Source organism: Chaetodon trifascialis, chromosome 4, assembly GCF_039877785.1.
Source record: "Chaetodon trifascialis isolate fChaTrf1 chromosome 4, fChaTrf1.hap1, whole genome shotgun sequence".
In the NCBI taxonomy this organism is placed as follows: Eukaryota; Metazoa; Chordata; class Actinopteri; order Chaetodontiformes; family Chaetodontidae; genus Chaetodon; species Chaetodon trifascialis.
Window position 1 is genome coordinate 25,698,660 of NC_092059.1, and position 22,798 is coordinate 25,721,457.

Below are 22,798 nucleotides of genomic sequence, written 5' to 3' on the forward strand. Positions count from 1 at the left end.
ACCATATGTGGTAGACATCATACAGGGATCTCTACTTGTCAGTATTCACAGACACATCTGCATCTGTAGATCTAGAGACACAGAATTACAGTAACAACGCACCAAACAAAGTAAGGTTTCACTTTCACTTCGCTCTGCTTCCTACTGTTTTGTGCTCCTGCACCGTCCCTCTCTGTTTTGCTCCCTCTGTCTCTCCGTCTTCAGGAAGTCACTAAAATGACATTTAAAGATCAATATCGTCAGATGAAGTCTGTCATAAGTGCAGCACGTGTTCACCAAACAGGCAGCATCTGAGCTGTGCTCAGCCTGGGTCAGACGACGCTCATGGACACTGGTCAGCTCAGCATTCAGAGAGCATCAACACAGGTTTAACCTGTGTAGTCTGATTAGAATAGTTGAAATGATATTTCACTGTTTTGACTCTGGTAATATGCTATCATTATTTTTTGAACTTCATATTGGCTTGATCTCACTCGACCTTTATTTAGCCCTGTGTTGACGCCATTGCTCGATTGTAAAGTTCGAAAGTCTAAGATGTGTTCATCATTTGAACATATAATTGTAATGTACAACATGTATACTGTTCTACTGAAGTTAAACTGACGCTTAGGTAAACAAGTAGATTGGTAAGCAGTCGCCCCTCTACACACACATGTACACAGTGACACACAGGCAGGAACAGCTGCAGGGGGTGGTGGTCCATAATGGCATAACTGAAGTGTCTGAGTGACACGATGCGGCCCTGATGGGTAACAGAGCCACCTACACATGACTCGAGACACCCGAGTCCCCCTCACACTCTGTCCCCACATCCACCTCAAGCACACCCTCCACGCTTCCCCTCCTCCCCTTTCCTGTGTTTTTACCTCCCTTTGTCTCCCCCTCTCCTCCCCTCTGCTTGTTTTTGAGCGGCAAGTGTGAAACAGATGCTTTTTCACACTGTCAGACCTCATTTAAATAGTGCATGGGGAAATGAGGATATAGAAAACAAAAGGGATATTAATATTTATTCTATTAGCTGAAGTGCTTAGGTCTGTGATTTTCCCTCTGTGTTTGTGTGTGTGTGTGTGAGTGTGTTTGTGCCTGAGTGTGTGTATGTGTGTTTATGGAGCACTGCGCTGTGAGGCTCTGGTGGCTCTATGATGGATAGCAGGCAGTAATTATAGATGGGAAAACTGCTGAGGATGGCACTATGGCTAGGCAGGCAGACACTCCAGCATCTCAGGGGTTAAGTCTGCTCCTCCTCCTCCTCCTCCTCCTCCTCCTCCTCCTCCTCCTCCTCCTCCTCCACGCAGACTTGCCACCATCCTGCCTCATCCTGGCTTTGTCTTACACTCACCTTCCACCTCCGCGATCTGTCTGTGCCATCGTTATTGTCCCTCTTGTTTCTTTTCTCCACAGCATCTTTTTTTATTTTCTTCTTTACCTGAAATGTGGCTCCTTCGCTCTCTCCCAGGTTCCTGACACGTTAAACTGGCAGTCGACCATCAGACGCCACTGAGCGTCTGTGGCTGACAGGGTTTGTTATAGTCTCTTATTGCCTCTTATCCGTGGCTGTTCGGCTGATTAAGCAAGTTGAAATCATTTCAGGAGCAGTCAGTAATAGAGAGCTATCTGTTTGGCTGCTTAGCCTAATTAATTGTACCTTTTTATGCACTTTTTCACCTTAAAGCAAGACTTTAGAATGCCTTCTACATTTTTAAGTGACAGTATTTTCTCAATTTGTATCCCAAAGATATGACGGAAGAGTTAAATTCAGTATTGTGCAAATGATTGTCTAGTTTTTGTTGTCTCCCTGCACATGTGCACATGCACGTAACACCTGAGAGTTACTCTCTTACATCTTGCCATGCAGATGTAAGCTGGCAGAGAGTTAGCTCCTTTCTTTGTCTGGTGTTGAAGTTCAGCTGTCAACAAAAAAGATGAGGCAATTTGTTTTTTTAACTCTGCCCTCAGTGAAAACACATCTAAAAATATGCACTTGCATGTTTCTGTGTTATTCTTGAAGATTTTTTTGACACTACAGGGAAGCCACAGGCCATTGCCTCATTCACCAATACTGACATCTTCATAAAAGCAGCAATTTGATCACATTTGTCTGCCTGCATCCTGACTGCAGTACCTGGACTACTCTTTCTGTCTGTATGAGGTATCTGCTGTGTACATATGTCACTCTACAACTTGGTTGATGTATGTTGCACTTGAGGCAGCATTTAGATCTAAAATAGCGCACCAAAGATTAAATACAATCCATGAAATCCAGTTTGAGTGATAGCTCCATGAGTTTGAATGGATTTTACTGTGAGGACCAACTGAATGTGGCCTAATGCAGTGCAAAGTGCATCCCTATTCATTTCCTAAGAGAGGGGTCAAATGAAATGACAACTTTGTGCAAACTAAACAGAAACTAAGCTAAAAAGTGGTGCAGCGATGGGTCAAGAGGTTTAGTGTTAACCAGCTGTGTGCATTTTTATGGAGAAGATCATCATTGTGATTTTTGGGATCCCTCCTCTGTGTGAGCCTCCACATAGATGTCTTCATGAACTTGAAAAGATGACTTGTAAGACCTGGGACAGAACCGGACCCCTGTGTTATTTGAAAGGTGGGATCGGGACCTATGCAGACCCAAACATGGCAGGGGGATTTCTAATCTGATTCTAATTTCTAAGTTGTCAAACAAAACTTTGGGTCTTACCTAAAGGAAGCTCCTTGCTCCTTGCCAAGAAAGAGAGTGAAATACATCCTGCTTTTCTGTCACTCCTCTCTTACTGACTGAAACAGCATAATTCACTCGTTAAATCATTGCTTGCTGTCACGGTGACAGATGACAAACTCGATTCATTTAGCATTGACTTTGCGGTTTTGTTGCATTTAGCATAAAAAAAGATAGCTTTGACTGTTTGCCCTGTTTGAACTTTAATGATGGTTGCTTATTTGTTGCCACAGTTACAAATGTTAACATTGCTAGTTTGCTATCATGTGTGCTCTCCAAGACGAGTGTTTTGGTGGAAGTCAGAGCGCACGCACCAAAAGCTGAACAAAACTTCCTGGACAGTGTTCCATCTGTCCCATCCCCACTGCATCAACTTGGTCGTCTCATTGAACTGAATGAGGAGGCTGCGTGCTTTTGATGCAGTGCTGATGTCAGTCTGAACGTGACCTAAGATCTAGTGACAGTGTGAACTTTCATTCTCTTAATATTACCCTCTCTACGTTAATATCCGAGCAACCTGAGCTCATTTATCGTTCTGCTCTACTCACTCTAAGTTGCTCTGGACAAGAGTTTCGGCTTCATGGCCAAGATGTAAATGCATGTGATGTCCCTTTTTTTATTTTACTGTCTTTTCCCTCTCCCACCCTCCCTCCCTCTCTCATTCTTTCTTGCTTCTTTTGCTCATTCTCTCAGTCTCTTGGTAAATGTGCTGACTCCTTCTGGTTTTGGCCCAGCAGAGAGCTCTCTAATAGGCCCCAGAGACATTCCAGCATTCCTTAAATCAAGTGGAAAATTGTTAACTTGGTGTGGGATAAAGATGTTCTGTCCACTTTAGCTTTCTCTTCCTATTTCCCAGCTTGCTGTCTCTGTCTTTCTCTCTCTTTTTATGAAAATGAGGATGTATGGAGCTGTGGGGACTGCACTGAGCTTTTACGCTCAATTTATTCTTCACTTTCTGTTTCTGAAAGTGCTCCAGCTTTGTTAACTCCTGTTGTCCCATCACACTCGTCTCTGGACCAGACCTCTGTCGGAGATGACACATTTTTATGTCCGCCAAATTTTAATTTGCCACATCTACATTAAACTGAACATTTTAGGTTTGCACATAGCAGTAGATTCAGATGTATAAGCACTCCTGATGTTACTATACAGTATATTACAATATGTGTTTGCAAAGTTACATGTAATAGTGTGCATGGTAATTTGAGCTAAACGGCTAAAATGGTTGTCATAACAATTTAGCTCAATACTGAGATCACAGCTATTCACTACTCTAGAAAGATGCAATCAAACATTTTAACTCAACAGAAAAACATCCATCCATCCATTTTCTATGCCGCCTATCCCTCTCGGGGTCACGGGGGGGCTGGAGCCTATCCCAGCTGTCAACGGGCGAGAGGCGGGATACACCCTGGACCGTCGCCAGTCAATTGCAGGGCAATACACAAGACAAACAGCCATTCACACTCACAGCTAGGGGCAATTTTAGAGTCACCAATTAACCTAATGAGCATGTTTTTGGTCTGTGGGAGGAAGCCGGAGTGCCCGGAGAGAACCCACGCATGCACGGGAAGAACATGCAAACTTCGCACAGAAAGGGCCCGGGGATCGAACCGGCAACCTTCTTGCTGTGAGGCACGTGCACTACCTGCTGTGCCACCGTGCTGCCCGGAAAAACATATTTGTAGCATCAAACCAAAGTATCTACTTAAAGCCACACATACATAACCAAAAGAGGATCTTATAATAATAACACCACGTCAGCTTGCAGTCTAAATGAAGGATCTATCCTCCTGAGGTCTGCAGGCACATCGGTTTACTCAGAGTGTTTGAAATGTCAGGAGGAAAATCTAAAATAGTTCTAGCTTTCGGTTGTTCAATTAGACAAATAAATCATATACTGCTAAAAACCTGACCCGATAAATTGATTTTGACAATTTCTGAGTCATTTAAGTTATGAAATGTCCAATTGTTTACATAATTTGGGTTTTTGACTCCTTCTGAGCAGTTACATTTTCCATTTTTTTTCACTAAACTGATAAGCAGAAAAAAATGATTAATATCGTGATCATGAGAGAAAAATATTAAGTTGCATCCCTGAAATTGGTAGAATTCACACTATTAAGAACACTTTACACCAATATGTGATGAAGGTTAGTCCGTTTCTCAGCCCCATCAAGAGCTGACTGGGGCCTGGTTCAGTTGTGATGTCAGGCCCCAAATATAAAACGATGAACATCACTGACACCAGCAGCAGAACTGATTTGTTGAGCGAAATGTGGTGTCAAAACCGCAGCCCCTATAAGATGATCCAGAGAAACATTTGACAGCGAGCTGACCCTCGGCCGCCCTGGCACCCAAGGGTGCAGGAACATGGGTGTGAGGCCAGTGAGGAGGGGCTGCTGGGCTCCAGAGAGGGTCAACCATAGCGTCCTAGAAAATCGATCTCAAGATCCCTCTCCCCTCCACACACACACACACACACACACCCGATACACACTCTATTTCTGGACCAATCTGCTTCCCGGTCCCACACCCCTCACCCCTCCACACACACAGACACACACTCCTTGCAGCCTGCACCCCAGAGTGAATATAATTAGCTTTTCTGACAGGTGGGAGGGATCGGATCTCATGGAGAATGAAGCTACCAATTTACACCCATATTACACTGTCATACACACTCAGTTGCAAACATGCATGTGAAAGCTCGCTCTGTTATGCACAATGCTTTCCAGAATGACGCTAACTGTGACCCACTTGCTCAACTTGCATGTTAAAGGAGAGCTTGACGGACGCAGTGTCTCTCAAAAGTAGTGACTTACAAAAGAGTGAATGGAATAACAGAAGAAAATATCCAGGATATGTCCTGCCTGAGCTTAGCTGAAATTCTGTCACACAAGTCCTAAACTTTTTTCTGTTCTAGAGCTTCCCTGAAAGGTTTAAACATGTTAAGATTTGTGAAGACGTAAGAGGCTCTAGACTCTGTCTGTGCCACCATGATGCCAGTCTGTGCAGAGATCATCATGGATGCACAGCGTCATCCACCTTTACCAAATATAACCCAATTTTTGTTCCGGACAAAGTAAACGTTCACAGATTGGCACTCTTTACGCTAAATCATGCTGTGATTTAGTGTCTGATGAATAGTAGCTTTACACTTCTGAAGTTTTTGCTGTATTTGAGGTGTTGAATCAACTACCTGTAATAGTTCAGCGCCCAGGTGAACTGCTTGGTTAAACTGTGGTTTCAGTGATCTTCAGCTTGTCACACCTCGTTACTTTCACTTATATAGTTTGCTTGAAATGTGCTGGACTCATTTTAGACTAGTTCCCTCATGACATGAATTAATTTCACAGATTTTAACAAAAGTAAAAGTAAAGATTTTAAACATTTTAAAATAGTTTTAGCTGCCGTCTTAATGAGCAAGCAAAACTATTAGACCTTGTTGAGCTGAAACATGCTAAACAATTCATCATATTTCGGCGTGATACACCTGTTCCCTGTTAGGCTGTCTATGGGGGAAGCCTCTCGCACATGGGTCAGAATCCATATCTCTGTCACAATAAAGGCAAAATGGCAAAAAAAGAAATCTTCCCCAAAAAGACAACAATACATGATTGATGTTTTTAATGGAGGCTTGAATCAGATCCACACATAGAATTCTGGAGCAGTATCAGCTGTTGAAGTGAAGTGAAGTCTTTGGGTGTGTGTTCACATCTCCCTGCCTCTAACCACCAGTGTAAGAAGAAACACACTCTGGTGTGTCCAGACTTCTCAAAGACGGGATCCTGCCCTCGAGGAGCCCGTTGTAAGCTGCAGCACCGCCAACAAGCCAAACGAAGCGCCAGCAACACCTCCACCACGCCAGCCAAGAGACCCCGAACCAAGGAGCCCGTCAAGAGGTCAGCGTAGATTGTGCAGCTCATTCCTACTTGACAAGGAATTCATTTTTCCAATGTAAACATCCCTTAAGATCCCGTTTAATGTTTTTTTCTCTCTTTTAGGTCCCACTTGTCTGTCAACATCCCACAGGCCTCTCAGGCAGCTCCAGTGACGCCTACCAAAGGTCCTCTGGAATTGCCGTCCTTCATCTCCCTCTCCAGCTCCCCGGAGGAGGCAGACGCACCAGACACACTGCTGGGAGAGATCTCAAAGGTTAAAGGTAGGAAAATACACTCCCCCAAAAATCTAGAGCAGCTCAAGATGCCCCACGGTGTACACGAAACAAAACTAAATGACATGAAAGGACCACAGCCTGCAACTATAAGAGACAAAAAGTGTCCAGGAAGCATTCATTTGGTGTTTTGCAGGTCAAAAGATGTGTTTACAGGTTGAAAATGGGCCAAATTAGTTTTAGAATTGACATGTTTTTAAATGTCTTAATTCCTTATAAACAGTGTTTCAACAGAATTCCAGTGACTTCATTAATTTGCGTAGTTATGACCTGCTTCATGCCGCTGAGTGGTTCATACGAAACTTGGACTCTTACAGAATTTTCACTTTTCAAATAAATGGAGCTTGATTTTAACCAAGACATCTTTTCAATGAATGTTTCATTTTTTATACACTCTGTTCTGTCAGTAAACATCTGTTCATTGTAAACATCTTCTACATTTTGCAGATCGCAGCTAAACTTTAACATACATACGTACAATGGTTGTTCACGCATTTATTTTCTGTGCATGAAGGATTGTAACTGACATTAAGAAATCATTCAGTTCACTTCCAACTAAGTGCTTCAGTAATGATAATAACACTTGTAATAAACTTTATATGTACAGCACCTTTCATACAAGAAATGTAGCTCAAAGTGCTTTACAACAAAGAAACCACACGCACCAAGAGCTTCACATAAAAGAGACATAATGAACATAAAAACTGGGATAGAAAATTAGAAAAAAAAATAGAAAAAAGGATTTAAACAGGCTGGGTAAATTTTGGGTTTGTTTAAACTTCGCCTTCATCTGACAGCTTCAGTTTCTACCTGTGATGGACTCTATATTTCCAAATTTGCTGGTGAAAGGCTTAAGTTTACAGGAATTGTGGCAAAAACTGGGAAAACTACATTCAGGTTGTTAAGAAATAGAACGTCCTTAAGAGGACTAACAGTCCCTTACTTAGAGTGAAAATGCTGACTGTCAGATGTATTGTCCAGAGATGTTTAATAGAAGAATCGTTTTTGTCATGAAAGCCACGGGATCATTCCTGAGTTCACAAGAGTGGGGAGTGATGGCTGGTTTGAGCTGCAGACACTAATGATGATCAGAGCTGGGCTGTAGAGTGAGTGTGATGGTGCTCAGGGGAGGAGTAATAATGCTCAGAGGACAGAGGTAATAATATTTAGGTTTTGGGCTGAACGGAGGCACAGCTGAGCTCTCTGTTGACAGACTTGATAGATAGAGGATTAGGAGAGAGGCTGTCTCCCCCCTCCACCATCCTCCCCTATCCATCTCCTCCCACCCAGCTTGACCGTCCAACTGCTCCTGCCTGCCTGACACACACATACATGCACACACACACACACACACACACACACACACACACACACACACACACATATGCATGCCGGCTGGCACTGCAAATCAACATTTGAACCTTTTCACCTGTGTTGAACCTGTTTTAACACTCACCACATGGCCTTGTTTTTCATTTTAGAATTATTTCACTCTGTGTTTTATTGTCTGTTTAATCCGACACTGTGAATCATGATGATTAACAGTCAAAATAAACACATTCTTAATGTTACTAGCTCTAGAAAAAGTCAAGTGGTGTTCTTTCATTTTTCATTCACAAACAACATGAAAATGTCTTAAGAGACTACCACTGCTGAGAGACGATAGATCTGTATCTGTGGTATCGGCTTTGGTGGAAAAGCTGGACATGGATCATGAAACTCAGCTGAACAGCTTATTCTTAGAAGGTCTGCTGTTAGTTTTTGCTCTGAGATGTGGGTAGATTTTCTTCTCTGCGGGAGAGTCGTTCCAGTCATAGTTCTTTATAAGACTAAATCCACGTATTTTGTAAAATGATACTACAATGTGCTGTATATTTCATTATTGACTTAGCATACCCAGGATTTCCCAAAGCTAATCAGCTTCTTAATAAACTACCAAGAGGAAATGTAATAGTTTTAGTATAGGAACATTTTCTGTATTATATTTTGTACTGTTTAACCATCTTGGGGATTTTTTCCTCTTGCGGTAACAAGTCACTCCCAGAGAAGATTCTTCAGAGAACCATGCTCAGACTTGGAGTTGCTCGCTCTCATTCCGACTGCTTTACATTTGACTGCAAACTGCTTCAGTTCATGCTGGAGGTCACGGTGGGATGAAGCCAACAGACCCACTTCATCTACAAAGAGCAGAGAAGCAATTCTGAGGTCCCCAGACTGGACACTCTCGTCCCCCTGGCTGTGCCTTGAGATCCTATTCATCAAAGTCACAAACAGAATTAGTGACGTGGAACAACCCTGGCACAGTCCAGCACCGGCTGAAAACAGAATACGGACACAGCTCTCACCCTGTTTATATAAAGATATTTATAAGGACCGGCTGGCTCAATGCAATGGCCCCTGTACCTCCCACAAGACTCCCCAGGGAGATGGACTTTCTCCAAGTCCTAGACTGGATGAACAGACTACCATGACCTCTCATGTAACTCGGCAAAGGTACCGAGCTGGTCCACTGTTCAACAACCAGGACAGTCTGCATTGCCTCCCCTGGTTCCAAGGTTCGTCCATGAATCTGAGCCTCCTGTCTAGCCCCCTACCATACTGTAAGCTTTCACAGGGTGGCTGAGCAGTGTGATACCCCAATAATTGGAGTAACTTTTTAAAACAATGGGAGCCACCTGTCCCCAACCTCCATGCAACATTGACTGAAATTCTGTCTCCATAGCCTTCCTAGAAGTCCTCCCACACCCTGGTTGTTGCTTCAGCAACCAACACAGCCCTTATGGCTTCCAGTACTCGTCCACTGTTTGAGCTTCTTCACAACAGGCACCTATGACCCACTGACCACAACTCCGAGCAGCCACCTCCACAATGGAAGCTTTGAACGTCAGATTTCATGTCCCCGGCCTCCTCCGGAATGCATGAGAAATTCTTCCGGAGGTGGGATTTGAAGACCTTGTAGATAGTGGCACCCAAACGGCGGCTTGTGAATATCCCCACACCGCCTGGCACCTCTTACCCTGGGCAACTTTGCCAATGTTAAATAGTTTCTTTTCTTGTTAAACCAATTTTTCTCTTCTTCTCAGTTTATATAAATATGGAAATTCTATTTATATATCATCGTTTTCCTGCTGGAGCCTGAGAAATCTCGCAGCATTTGGGAACATCAGGAGCGAGACAGTGGCAAATCTGCTCGAGATGTTTGTGGTCACTCTTACTTCTTCAGAGGGTAATCCTCCTTCTCTTTCATGGTTTATCTTTAGTGTCCTCTGCTTGGAAACAAGCAGGACCTTTGACCTACCCTGTGTCATCTTGACCTCTGACCGTCTCCCTTCACATACACACAGCCCAAATTTCTAATAATATTGTTGCAACAGATGTTTCATGTGTCCTCATAACTTTCTCGTTTTCTGGGGCGTGTTTTTGACAAATGTTCTTAAACTTCTTAAGATTTAGTATGTATGAAATTATTTTTTGCTCACAACTAGAAACTCTAAACTTTGCAGCACTTGAAGACACTTGGAAAGGGAGGAAAATATTGAAAATATCAAATCGTGTGAAAGTGGTCTGTTAAACTGGGAATTTTTTCATGTTAAGGTTAGGGTGAACAGCTGAGTACTAATTGGACACTGATTGAGGTTTGAGTGACTGTTAACCAGGGAGAGAAGTCAACAGCATTGGGTTTGAATATCCCAAATAATTGTGAATCACTAACTGCACCCCAGCTCATAAACACCTTACCTTAGATATGTTTACTCCAGACAAAACTTGACCGCTGCATTTGTGATGAGACGACAGTGGCTCTCTGTCCAGCAGCCATCACTGGAGCGTGGGAATGGGGGTCATTCCTGATAAAGAAATAACATTCATGGACCAGCAACACAGCCTCACCACAGGATGTTTTCCATTTATTTATGGAATTAACACAATCTCCTGTGCTGGAGGGGGTCCATTTGTTAACAATTGAACAAAAAAGTAATCAACAGTAGATAATGAAAGGATTGTAAGTTGCAGCACTAGAATTGGGCTCATCCACTGACGTACTGTAGAGCCATACATACACATGAACCATCATTTTGTCATCCCTCCACCCACTCTGTCCACTTGGTTTGTGCTCTTAAGTATTACTAATGATGCACTGGTCCTTTACTAACACACTGCACCGCCCAGAGCCTCATTAAAGGTGGAACTCAGCCAAACAAGCTCCTCTTCACTTTGCATAAATTAGCTCAGATGCAATGTATCACTGCCAGTTTGCCACCTCTCTCTCTCTCTCTCTCTCTCTCTCTGTCTCTGTCTCTGTCTCGCTCTCTCTCTCTCTCTCTCTCTCTCTCTCTCTCTCTCTCTCTCTCTGTCACACACACACACACACACACACACACACACACACACACACACACACACACACATTTCCTGTACATACACCTTCATTCATCCTTGTTGTCCTGTTCTCTTCCTCATTTACTCATCAGTTGAGATGTCATCATTCAGCGTTTCAGCAGGATTTAACACACAGTAGATCAGAGTCAGTTACACATGGGTGAACACACACCTTGTCTTTTTGTCATTTCATTTTTGCCAATACTCATCTTTTCACTTTAATTTCCTGTTTTTCGTCCACAGAGAAAAAACTGCAGATCAAGCCTCGGCTGTGAGACTACAGCGGCCAGCAGCACCGGAGGGGGAAAACACTTAAAGACCAGTGATGTCTGTGCTCCAGGTTTGTCCTGACAGGTGTATCTGTGTCTCTTCCCTCTGAATTTCCTCACTCAGGGCCTGAAAGTTTTATCTTCTTTATCAGTAAATCTGTTTTGCATATTTTTTGTAAATTTTGAAATGACAAATAAAATATCAGCTCTTCCCATGTGTTGTTTCACAGACTCTTTTTGTCAAGTGCAAGTCGGCGCTGTGAGAGTGTTTATGAGCTGTGAGTGCGTGTCTGTCTGAGAGCGGCGTTGTCGTCACATGGCCCGAGTGTGTTTTGGGAGAGTTTTCATTGGGAAGGTGGTGACAGAAGCAGCAGTGCCCCTCGCTTTAAAAGGCTGGAGACGAGACACATGAGTGGACAGTGACCTCATCATCATCATCATGCTGTGAGTGGGCGTGTGTGGATTGAGAGAATGCACGCGCACACAGATATGAGACTCTTTTTGCTTTATATTAAAATCACAGGTTTAAGCCATGTGCATCACATTTGAAAACACATTTTTCTCTTTTCTTCCACACCGAATTTAATATCACCTCTGCTTAGTTTAATCTTCATTCCAGATGAGTTAAAAGAGAGTACCATTGCTTCCCTGTAACTGACATTACAACAGCATGTTTGACGACCTCTTTCTCTTCTGCTTAAATATTTTCCCACTGCTGTATTGAGTCCCAAATAGACCGATATGTTAATGTTAGCACATTTCTGTCTATCAGATTAGCAACTGATTTCTTCCATTTTCACATGAAAGTTTCACACAGAGCTGATGAAAAAGGTGGATGGACAAGCTGCTCCTCTTTTGCAGGAAAAACTCAGTCTCAGTGGGAATTACAGGACTAATTACCAGCGAGAATGCCAAAAAACAGTAAGCAATAGTCGCTGTAATTATGGAGTGGAGATGATAAATTAGGCACATACCACGTACTCCAGACATGATTATAATCACTACCTGCGCAGGTAATGTTAAAATCACCTCACCTCGCCATGAAAGATAAATCAAGTCTGAATTGGGCTTAAAACATAATTTACCTTCTTAAAACAGTTTTTTTCAACCCTTTTCACTGTGGGCAAAACAACAATTTTACATTGTGTTCATATTATAGTCAAAAAACTTCTTGGTGTGGATGGATGAAAGGCTCTGTAGGGGCTAACTTATCTGCATATAGCTATTTGCAAATATTTGCACCTGCTATTGCACACCGAGCCGACTCATAGATAAAACATACAAACAGGCCTCATTCCTGTCAAAAACATGCAGAAATCTGCACGTTCGCTGATGTACTGCAACTGAAAATAAAGAAGTGATCCATAGTTTTGTTTTTTGTCAGCCTAAAGCAGAGGAACTAGAGACTTCATCATTTATCTTGAAAGGTCATTATTGACCTTGAAATTGTGGTTTCACAAATGAATCTTAACTCAAGGTCAATTTACTAGATTTAACACAATTTCCAGTGTTTTAGTAGATTTATTCCAGTCATAGGGATATGGCTTTGGAGTGATACCTCTGTCCTTGTCTTCACTGTTTCCTCACCATTTATTTCTCTTCATCTCTGTACGTGTGTGATCTAAATGGTTGCCTGGCAATGTAAAGAGGGACAGAGAGGATGCTGGGACAAGAAACTTATCCACAGACCTCTGCTAATTAAACTATTAATGCACTGTGTGTGTGTGTGTGTGTGTGTGTGTGTGTGTGTGTGTGTGTGTGTGTGTGTGTGTGTGTGTGTGTGTGTGTGTGTGTGTGTGTGTGTGTGTGTGTGTGTGTGTGTGAGTGCAGAGCCTCATATTTACAGCATTAACATGTTTTCTAAGTGAGGCGTTGTCAGGGCGACAAACGAGCAGCGTGACACTCCAGGGAGCAACATGACATCAATACACGGCTGGGAGGTCACAACACACACAAACACGAGTAAGATAAGAGCCCCCGACACCTGCGTGTCATTTTGCATGTCAGTGTGGGATCCGTCCATGTTTAAGGTTCAGAGTTGAAGATTCTTTTTCAAAAGTCTTGCCATTGACTGTGAAATGCTAAAAAATGAACAAAGTTGGTTCTTTTTTGGTTTGCAAACAGGAAAACTTTCCGATAAGGCCACCATGTGCTGCCGAATGTGCACAGAAACTTTACGTACAGAAGTTTAAAAACAATTTGTGGTTTTAGGAGAAATGACTTGCTGGGAATAGTTCTTGATGAACAGCAGCTCATCTGTTATTAACGGGTCAGCAGACACGGTCAGTGAGGTTTTGGTTTTGGTTTCAACCTGGCAACCTCATTTAAGGAAGCTGCTCACAGCTGATTTCTGTCAAGAAATACTTCCACTAAAACCTTCCCCTAAAAACCACAGATGATCATTTAGACACGTGTTTGTGTACAGCTGGTTTGTGAGCTTTAGAGGCGTTGGTGTGTGTGTTTCCTCACCTTTGACCAGGCTGTTTGCCCCTGTTTCTAGTCCACATGCCAAGCTAAGTCCATGTCCAGCTCAGCTCTGAATGCACACACATGAAACTGATATCAATCTTCTCATGTCTCTATGGGAAAGATAGCAGTTAGGCGCACTTCCAAAATGTGAACCTATTCCTCTAAAGATACTGTATTTCTGTGACCGTGCCTGTGTAGCAGGATCAGCTCCAGTGAGACAAGCTGAGAGTTCACAGGTGCAGAGGTGATAAGCTTGTGTACAATATTGATACTGTATCTGAAAATTAGCAGTCACATGTCAAGTTTTTCCCTAGAAGCTGTTTTCTACAGTATGGGACTTTGTGAAGAATCCAGCCTCACTGGCCTTTTACAAAGCTGATTTTGAACTTTTGAACAGAGATCAGTCGGTTTGATGATTGTGCAACAACTCGGAAAACTGGTTCATCTCCAGATACTGCCACTTAACCTGCGTTGAATACGTTTTGTCAGGACGTATATTTGAATTGTGTGTGTGTGTTGCCGTGTGTGTGACTGTTCAGCTCGATTTTCTCATCTCATGTATTGACAGCCGCGAGCAGAGATGGAGAGCTCGACATGTTTCTCAGAAAAGGCAGGAGACAGGGAGCCATCACTCTTCTCTTCTCACCACACTATTTTTTTTCCCTTCCTCCTCCTCCTCCTCGTTGCTCCTCTCCTGCGCTGAAGATGTAAGTGCTTTAGACAGATGTCTGCTACCTCTTGTCTAAAACCCTCAACACAAGCTGCTGAGCTCGGCAAACTCTAATTAAGATCAATATTTCAATTTTTAGTAAAAGCGCGCGAGACGGAGAAGACAGAGGGAGAGAAATCATCTGTCCACGAAGACTCGGGTAGACAAAAAGAAAGGTCAACTGTGATTCTTCATTCTGTGTGTTTGTGTGAGAGTGTGTGTGTTGGAGAGGCTTGATATTATCTGCTGTGTGTGTGGGGGGGGGTACCAGAATTCTCTTCTTTCTAACAGATTTGTCATTTTGAGCTTTACTTCCTGTGAGGGATAATTCCAAATTACAATAGATAGATAGATAGATAGATAGATAGATAGATAGATAGATAGATAGATAGATAGATAGATAGATAGATAGATAGATAGATAGATAGATAGATAGATAGATAGATAGATAGATAGACCGCAGTTTCAGCGGTCGTCACCTGCCAGTCACCCAGTGTATTTGCTCAGTTGTTCTGTGTGTGTTCCTTTTTGACCGTCAAGACTGAAAAATCTGTGTACACTGGTGGAAACAGCCATCGTGCTTGGTTTCTCCAGTCTTTGAAAGTTTTGCATAGTCTTGGGGTCTTGTCCCCAGCTTTAATGTCAACCTGTTCCCAGATCTCAGCAGTTACTCTGATGTCTACAGCGTTACCACCGAAAGAAGTGCTAGTCAAAACTTCTGCTGCTTTGAGACCAAAACCCTTTTATCAGTCTGGTGAACAAACATGATTTCTATACAAGCGAGGCCTCCTACATGTGGTGAAACTCCTGATTTCTAAAGTAAGCCTCCCTGTTCACTCCGGTGTCCGTGCACATGCATGCGTGTCACATCTCTGCACAATTAAAGCTGATTCCTCCACAGGAGCATTAGTGGCTTAACGGCGGTGACAAAAACCTCCAGGCCCAAGATAACCCTGAGCCACCTCCTGGATCCGGTCCTTTTGGTCTGGATGCTGGCGAGCTTGGCTCAAAGCTCGCCTCACGGCCGGCTCAAAGCCCACCGTCGATCCTCCACCTTGCTGATGTCCATTTTGCTTAAATCAGTAGAACTGCACTTGCAGCGAAGTCCCAATATGCAAAGGCACAATGAAAACCCTGACTTCAAAAAATTATGTCTCAAGCCCTCGGCCGCAGACACTCCCCTTCCCCTGACAATGAATGGACCACAGCAGATCTTCTTAAATGTGCCATTTCAATGCAGACTGCTTAGCTTGTCATTTGAGGGCCAGCTCCTGCTTATTTGATAAAAAAAAACCCTCTCCTAATGACTTAGCACACCTAAACTTAAAATACCTTGATATGATTTCCGTCCCTTCATCTCATACTCTTCTTTTCATCCTCGCCAGCAGATTTGATGGGGGGGGGGGGGGGGCGTATTTCATGGCCATTTGAGACTGGAAGTTAAGCTCAGCAGCCATGCAAGGTTTTCCTGTCCACATCTGCCCAAGTTAAACTTATTGCCACGTGTTTTTTCGCCTCAGATAGGCACTTTATTCCGCAGATATATCACTCACATATCGGTGGGTAGATGGGACTCCGGGGGGCGGCCGCTGCTGAAAAGGCTAAACGGGTCAGGTGCAGTGGTGTCCCGGTTTAAGTCCTGCTCCCATGATACTATCGACATCCTGCTCAGCCTCCCCCTCTGACAGCCCCCCATTGAAAAGCCTCTCTCTCCTGGAAAAAAAAAAAAAAAAGACATATGTGTTCAGAATGGAGACGCATGCGGCGGGGCTTAATTATCCGTCGATCCGCGGAGATGAGACGGGATGCAATTTGTGGTTAATTGCGAATGAAAACCCTGTAGACCACTGCCAGGACCATCCAATCATACTTAACCCGCGCGCAGCCACAGCGCGGCCCCCTCACAGCCTCGCGGAAATGCGGATTGATTTTTGGCAGAGGGGCGCGCGACCTTAAATCGATCACTATTGATAGATTTGGTAGTTTGTGGTGTCAGAAGCATCCAGGCTTCCTTCGAGAGAACTAAATGTGTAAAGTAGATACAATAAGTTGTTTTTAATAAAGCTAACAAGGAAAAATGCGTTGTAGTTTGCGCCACATTTGGTCAAGATGCGTCGACTAGAAACAGTTTCTCCTGGATTCATACTTTCTGTCTTTTTTCTTTTTTTTTCAGCTGAAGTTTTCAACTTTTTACAAGTTAAAAAAGCTTTTTATTCATTATGCTGGGCCTTTGTCCGCTTTTTCATCCTTAGCTACTGGTGTCTTTCCTGACGCGCCTGTCATTGTGCGCGTGCGCGCCCACACACACACACACACACACACACACACACACACACACACACACACACACACACACACACACACACACACACACTGACAGCTACATGAACTTTTTATGTGTCAGCATAACCAATTAACTTGATTCTGATTTAATTTCGACTCAGTGGTTCCTTTTTTAGGGGTCAAAGGTGTAAATTTGATTCAGTTGGTTAAAATACCAGAAAACATGTGACTGCAAATCCTGCCCTGGATTTCTGTCAATTGCTGAAAACATTCCTTTACAGAAATGTAAACTCCTCCTAGTTTACATTACATTCCTAAACTCCTAACATTTAGGAATATTGTGATGATTAAAAAGTCTAAAAAACAGAACAAAAAAGTGTTTCATGTTGTAAAGACTAAAAGTCTCAAATATAATCACTTTGAAGCCCCCATGAAGTGATTAACTGATAGACCTCCATGAATAAACTATCTGGAAGTCGCTTTCTTCACTTGTGAAATGTAATCTCATGCTGATAGCCTTATTACATAACCGACACGCAGTTTTGAGACTGTGAAAACTGTTTCTCTGTTCCGAGGAAACATTTTTTTTTTCTCTGAGAAAGTGCCGGAGCTCTCATCTTACTCCGCGCTCCGCCGTGCAGTAGCATCTGCTCGGTCACTAGAGGGGGGGGTCTGCTGCACCTGTTCTCCCTGTGCGCTCCGCTCGCCTCGGCTCTGCTCGGCCGGCCGCCGCCACAGTGCGGGCTCTGCTATAGGAGAATGCAAATGCGCTGCTGTGATCTCCTCCCATTGGTCCGTCACACCTCTGTGTGGGAGGGTCGAGGGGGGGGGCACGCTGTCTTTATAAGAGCAGATTGCCTTCCAGCGTCTCAGTGACACTGCGTGGCTGCACCGTGGAGCTCTTAGAAACAACTTTAGGGCTGTTAGAGAGAAAAAAACAACTGGAATTTATCACCTCTTGCATAATAATACTCACACAGTCAACACGTAAGGCCAACAGCGCGCCCCGGTGAGGGGGGACAGGACCGTGGGGACCGAAGCTGACAGTAATCCGCTGCTTGATTAAAATACCTGGACTGAGCACAGAGGACCAGACTCTCCTGTCCCTCCATGCAGAAGAACTACCTGCAACTTCAGAGCAATCTCAGATGCATATGAACTTTGAAAACATCTGCACGTGCCATTCCATCTTTGATTCCCGGGACTTTTGGGGGGCACACCTGTACGCACGCCTGCTGCGCCCTGTGACTCTCACACACTGTCTGATCTGACTGTGTGAACAACTTTCAATCCAGGCCATGCTGCAGTGACTCCAGCCCGCTGCCTTGGACTTCATGATCAAGCTGTAAACAGCAGGAGGCGAAGAAGGATGCTTGGAAAACATTTATAACACACCGAGCGGAGGAGAAATCTTTTCGTGTTACTTGATCGAGCAGGACCGAGGACAGTAAATCACAGGGAGGCAAGTGGGCTGCAGAGGTGAAGCGAGGACAAGACAGGTCGGTGTCTCCAAATTCACCGGGCTCGAGTTTCAGCCGCCCCGGGGGCTCCTGGTATTAAAGCGTGCATTTGACCTGGGATAAGTTGTCAACAAGAGCAGCGAGCGGAGGCAAACTGGCAGGTGTACAAGTTCATTTACATGCATACGTATATTCACGCCACTATATATAGAAGTTGTCTTAGGGACGAGCAGCCTTAAAAAGTTTCTCCACCCACCCGCCGGCCCTGCAGCAGCCCCACGCACCGAGCGTGTGCGTGTGTCTATATATACACCATACAGGCTTTTATTCCTCTTCGCAATCTGTATCCGAGAGGGCTGCCCGCCGTCGGTTTGGCTGTGAGGGCAGGAGTCGTCGCATGGACTGAAATGGCCACCGACCTCGCCATGAGCGCAGAGCTGCCCAACAGCCCTCTGGCCATCGAGTACGTCAACGACTTTGACCTGATGAAGTTTGAGGTGAAGAAGGAGCCGCCGGAGGCAGACCGCTACTGCCACCGCCTCCCGTCGGGCTCTCTCTCCTCCACCCCGATCAGCACACCCTGCTCTTCCGTGCCTTCCTCGCCGAGCTTCTGCGCCCCGAGCCCGGGCGCGCAGCCCAACCAGAGCCTCACCAGCGGGGTCAACAGCGGCAGCAGCAACAACAGCAGCGGCAACAACAATCACAGCAACGCAGGCAAGCCTCAGCTGGAGGATTTGTACTGGATCCCCAGTTACCAGCACCACATCAACCCCGAGGCGCTCAATCTGACCCCAGAAGACGCGGTGGAGGCCCTCATCGGTAACGCGCACCACCATCACCACCACCACCAGGCCTATGAGGGCTTCCGCGGGCAGCAGTACGTCGGGGAAGACCTGTCCACGGCCTCGACGGGCCACCATCACCAGGCCCATCACCACCACCATCACCACCACCACGGCCATCACAGCCGCCTGGAGGACCGCTTCTCGGACGAGCAGCTGGTCAGCATGACGGTACGCGAGCTGAACCGGCAGCTGAGGGGCTTCAGCAAAGAGGAGGTGATCCGCCTGAAGCAGAAGAGACGCACCCTGAAGAACCGCGGCTACGCGCAGTCCTGCCGTTTCAAACGCGTCCAGCAGAGGCACATGCTGGAGACCGAGAAGTGCACCCTGCAGAGCCAAGTGGAGCAGCTGAAGCAGGACGTGGCGCGCCTTGCCAAGGAGAGGGATCTTTACAAGGAGAAGTACGAGAAGCTGGCCAGCCGGACCTACAGTGCCGGTGGACCCGCGAACACGAGAGACCCGTCCGGGAAACAGGCCAACACCGAATTCTTCATGTGAGAGACTGATGATTTGTAGCATAGACTCTGAATTACACCCCACCCAAACATCCTTGTGACATTAATTTATATTTTTCTGCGTTTGTATTTTGTTTACAGTTATTCCCTCGACAGAAAATACTTAAAACACAACTAAACAACAAGCATTAGATGCGCATTTTGAGTCTTAAAGATGTTTTGGCTAAACTTCTGTCAGCTCACCAGGCTGCAGCCTGTCAGGTGAGCACATGGGATCACAGCCTGTAGACTTTTCTCTGGTTGCAGCAGAATCTGGTCAGATGTCTTACTGAACCAGTCTGACATTTAACATGACTGTCTTAATTCAGAGAGAGGTGATTTTGTCTTAAAACTGGGGAAAAGACTGATTTCTTATAAATAATCAGATTGGACTGAGGTGGAAGCAGACAACGCAATACACCGTCTCTGTTCTGGCTCCAGAAAGCGCAGCAGACTGTTCGTGTGATGCACAGGAGAGACCTTTCAATATTGCAAGTCTATAGTTCCCCGTCCCCATTTGCGACCCTGCATGCAGGACATGTATGGTACCCCCCCAGTCATCTCCCAGAATCCTTCCACATGTATGGAAAGCATGGCCCATGGTTCTCTCCCCCTCTACCGCTTCTCCTCCTCCCTCCTCCTCTGCCATCAGTAAGGCCTGGGTATGCAAAAAGCCACAAAAAACGTCCCCCCATAACCCCACGGAGAGGTGCAAGGACTGCGGACAAAAATGCAACAATCTGCTACTGCGATACATGGATGCGTCTTTAACTGCTATTTTCAATCAATTTTTCTATTGTTTTAAAAAGAAAAGAAAAACGACAAAAAGAGATTAACTGAGCCAGATTTTAGACTGTATTTATTTCCACCTGTACATAATGTGTAGAGAAAAACAGTTAACTGTGTTATTTTACCTTTTCTCTTTTTAAAGAAAACTGCTTTTGTTGCTTGGATTCTTCGAAATGTCTTAATACAAATGTTTGTATGTTACAGCATGCAAATCGTCTATGGTATCCTCCTCCTACTGAACATGTGTAATGTCAAAGGCAAGCCTATACTGCACTAAGAAGAGATCAAACTGGACAAACGTTTTGTTTTCTACTAATAGGACCTTTGATCTGTTGCTCTCTCAAAACCTGGATGTAAATTTGATGAGGTGAAAGCTTCATTCATTAGACGGACAAGGACTGCATTCGCTGCTAAAACTCTATGCACCAACCTGATGATGAAAAAGACTTAGTTTAATGGTTCTTTTTGTTTTGTTTTGTTTTTTACTTTGGATATTTGTAGACGAAAATTTTTAGGGCCTGCAGCCCGGTGTCTTAATAAGATCTTGTGTCTGATAGGAGGATGCTTGGTTGTTTGAAAAGAGGAGACTTTGCCTGGTGGTAGAGCTTACTGTTCTTGGAGTAACTCGATGCATTATTCTGTCAACAAGAAATCCCTGGTTCGTGTGTTTTCTGCTGCCTAGATATATGTGCAATATTGTGCAGAAGGATCCGACGCTCAGCCTACCTGTTGGATGGCGAAAACTTGGAGCAAGAGAGACTGGGGTTGTTAGGTTTGGATCAAAATACCGCAGGAAATCTACCAGAAAATGCAAAATAAGTGTGAGATTAATATTTCTTATTGCTCCTTTAAATGTCCGAACAAAAGTAAAATGATTAAAATCTAATCTTGCAACACATCTGCAAATTAATCACGAAAAAAAATAGTCACCAACAATTTCCCTTCTATTTTAATTCGATTTTGGGGGCTTCAGATTTTAGTGGGCTAATATTTCCTACAGCAGGTAGAGCCGAAAAATTGCCTGCGCTAAATAAACAAAGGAGATTTAAAAAAAAAAAAAAAAAAAAAAAAAAGGAAAGTAAACTTCTGCACAGTGCTGTAAATGTATATCTGTACATATAATTTCTATATTTATTCAATGAACGTGTCCTAACGTGTCAACAAGTGAAAAACCTACAAGTGGAACGTTGTTGAGATTCTTGTTTTCATAATGTTTAATAAAAAGTTCTGTCCCAAATCTGCCAGACTGCGGCTGCCGTCATTGTTACAGAAAAGGTTTTATTTAAGAAAAAACATAAATGCCTGCCTGTAAATAATTGAAGCTTTGGCTTTATGTAAGAGCGTCAGACATTTGGGAGAGATTTCTTTCTTATTTTAGTCCAGCTGAGGTTTCTCGCAGCTTTATGAATGTAGTTAAAAAAAAAAAAAAAAAGAAAAGGTCCCTTAAATAGACTTAAATTCATAAGATAAATAAATATTGGAAATGATTATGTTCATGTGTGTGAAGGAAAAAACTAAAAGAAGTTGGGCATAGTTACTCCAGTAGAATCTATATTCAACGAACATTTTTACGCTCTGTGAAATAGAATTATTTGTGTTAAGTATTAAAATGTAATATAATACCAATAAATATGCCAAATGAATTAGACTGAATAACGATAATAGACAGTAGGCCTACAAGAAGCTGTAAAGATGCTGACGAGTGTCAAAAAATCACAGCGTAATGAACATGCTGGCAGTGATTATTAACATTATTATTGTTTTAATTATTCTTATTTAAATTATTATTATTGTTATCATTATCATTAAAGTCGGCACAAAAATAGCACTTATTTTCAGCCATCAGTTGACTCTTAATGAGTGTTTTCCTTCATTTATTTGCGCTTTCGCTTTTCATTCTCTCGGCTGTAAATCGTCCTGTGCTGTCAGAGCTGATGACAGAAGTTCAACTATAATTTGTTCAGGTTTTTTGATTTGTTTCTGTCTATGAGAAGCATCGGGGGAGGCGGACACAGGAGCCCTCATCCTCAGCTCCGCCGCCCGGGCTCTGGCCGCCTGTCAGCGGGCCTCAGTGCGCCCCATCAGCCGGTGATGGATGGCGGAAGCCGGCCTGCTCTCCGCTTCCTCCTGCCGCCACCGGACAACGAGGTAGACGCGATCAAGTCTTTTGTCACTCGCTGTGTGTTTTGAGTGTGTCCATAGGGCAGCTTTGCATG

General features: G+C 43.9%; 2 protein-coding genes across 2 annotated transcripts in view; both read left to right on the forward strand.

Annotated features, from left to right (window-relative positions):
* zc3h3 (zinc finger CCCH-type containing 3) overlaps positions 1-11,753 on the forward strand; it is a 60,433-nt gene extending 48,680 nt beyond the window's left edge. Inside the window, exons 10-12 of the mRNA XM_070960818.1 lie at positions 6,455-6,618; positions 6,721-6,878; positions 11,511-11,753. Of these exons, the coding sequence (XP_070816919.1) occupies positions 6,455-6,618; positions 6,721-6,878; positions 11,511-11,542 (354 nt within the window). The 3' untranslated portion in view covers positions 11,543-11,753. The remainder of the gene's footprint in view (positions 1-6,454; positions 6,619-6,720; positions 6,879-11,510) is intronic.
* Positions 11,754-17,897: 6,144 nt separating this feature from the next.
* On the forward strand, positions 17,898-21,759 carry mafaa (MAF bZIP transcription factor Aa). Its single transcript, XM_070960024.1, has one exon. The coding sequence runs from the start codon at positions 18,865-18,867 to the stop codon at positions 19,795-19,797; it is 933 nt and encodes a 310-aa protein (XP_070816125.1). The 5' UTR covers positions 17,898-18,864; the 3' UTR covers positions 19,798-21,759.
* Positions 21,760-22,798: the final 1,039 nt, after the last annotated feature.

What these genes read in the sequence shown, in the direction of transcription:
- mafaa (XM_070960024.1), top strand. Translation starts at nt 18,865, where the DNA reads ATGGCCACCGACCTCGCCATGAGCGCAGAGCTGCCCAACAGCCCTCTG.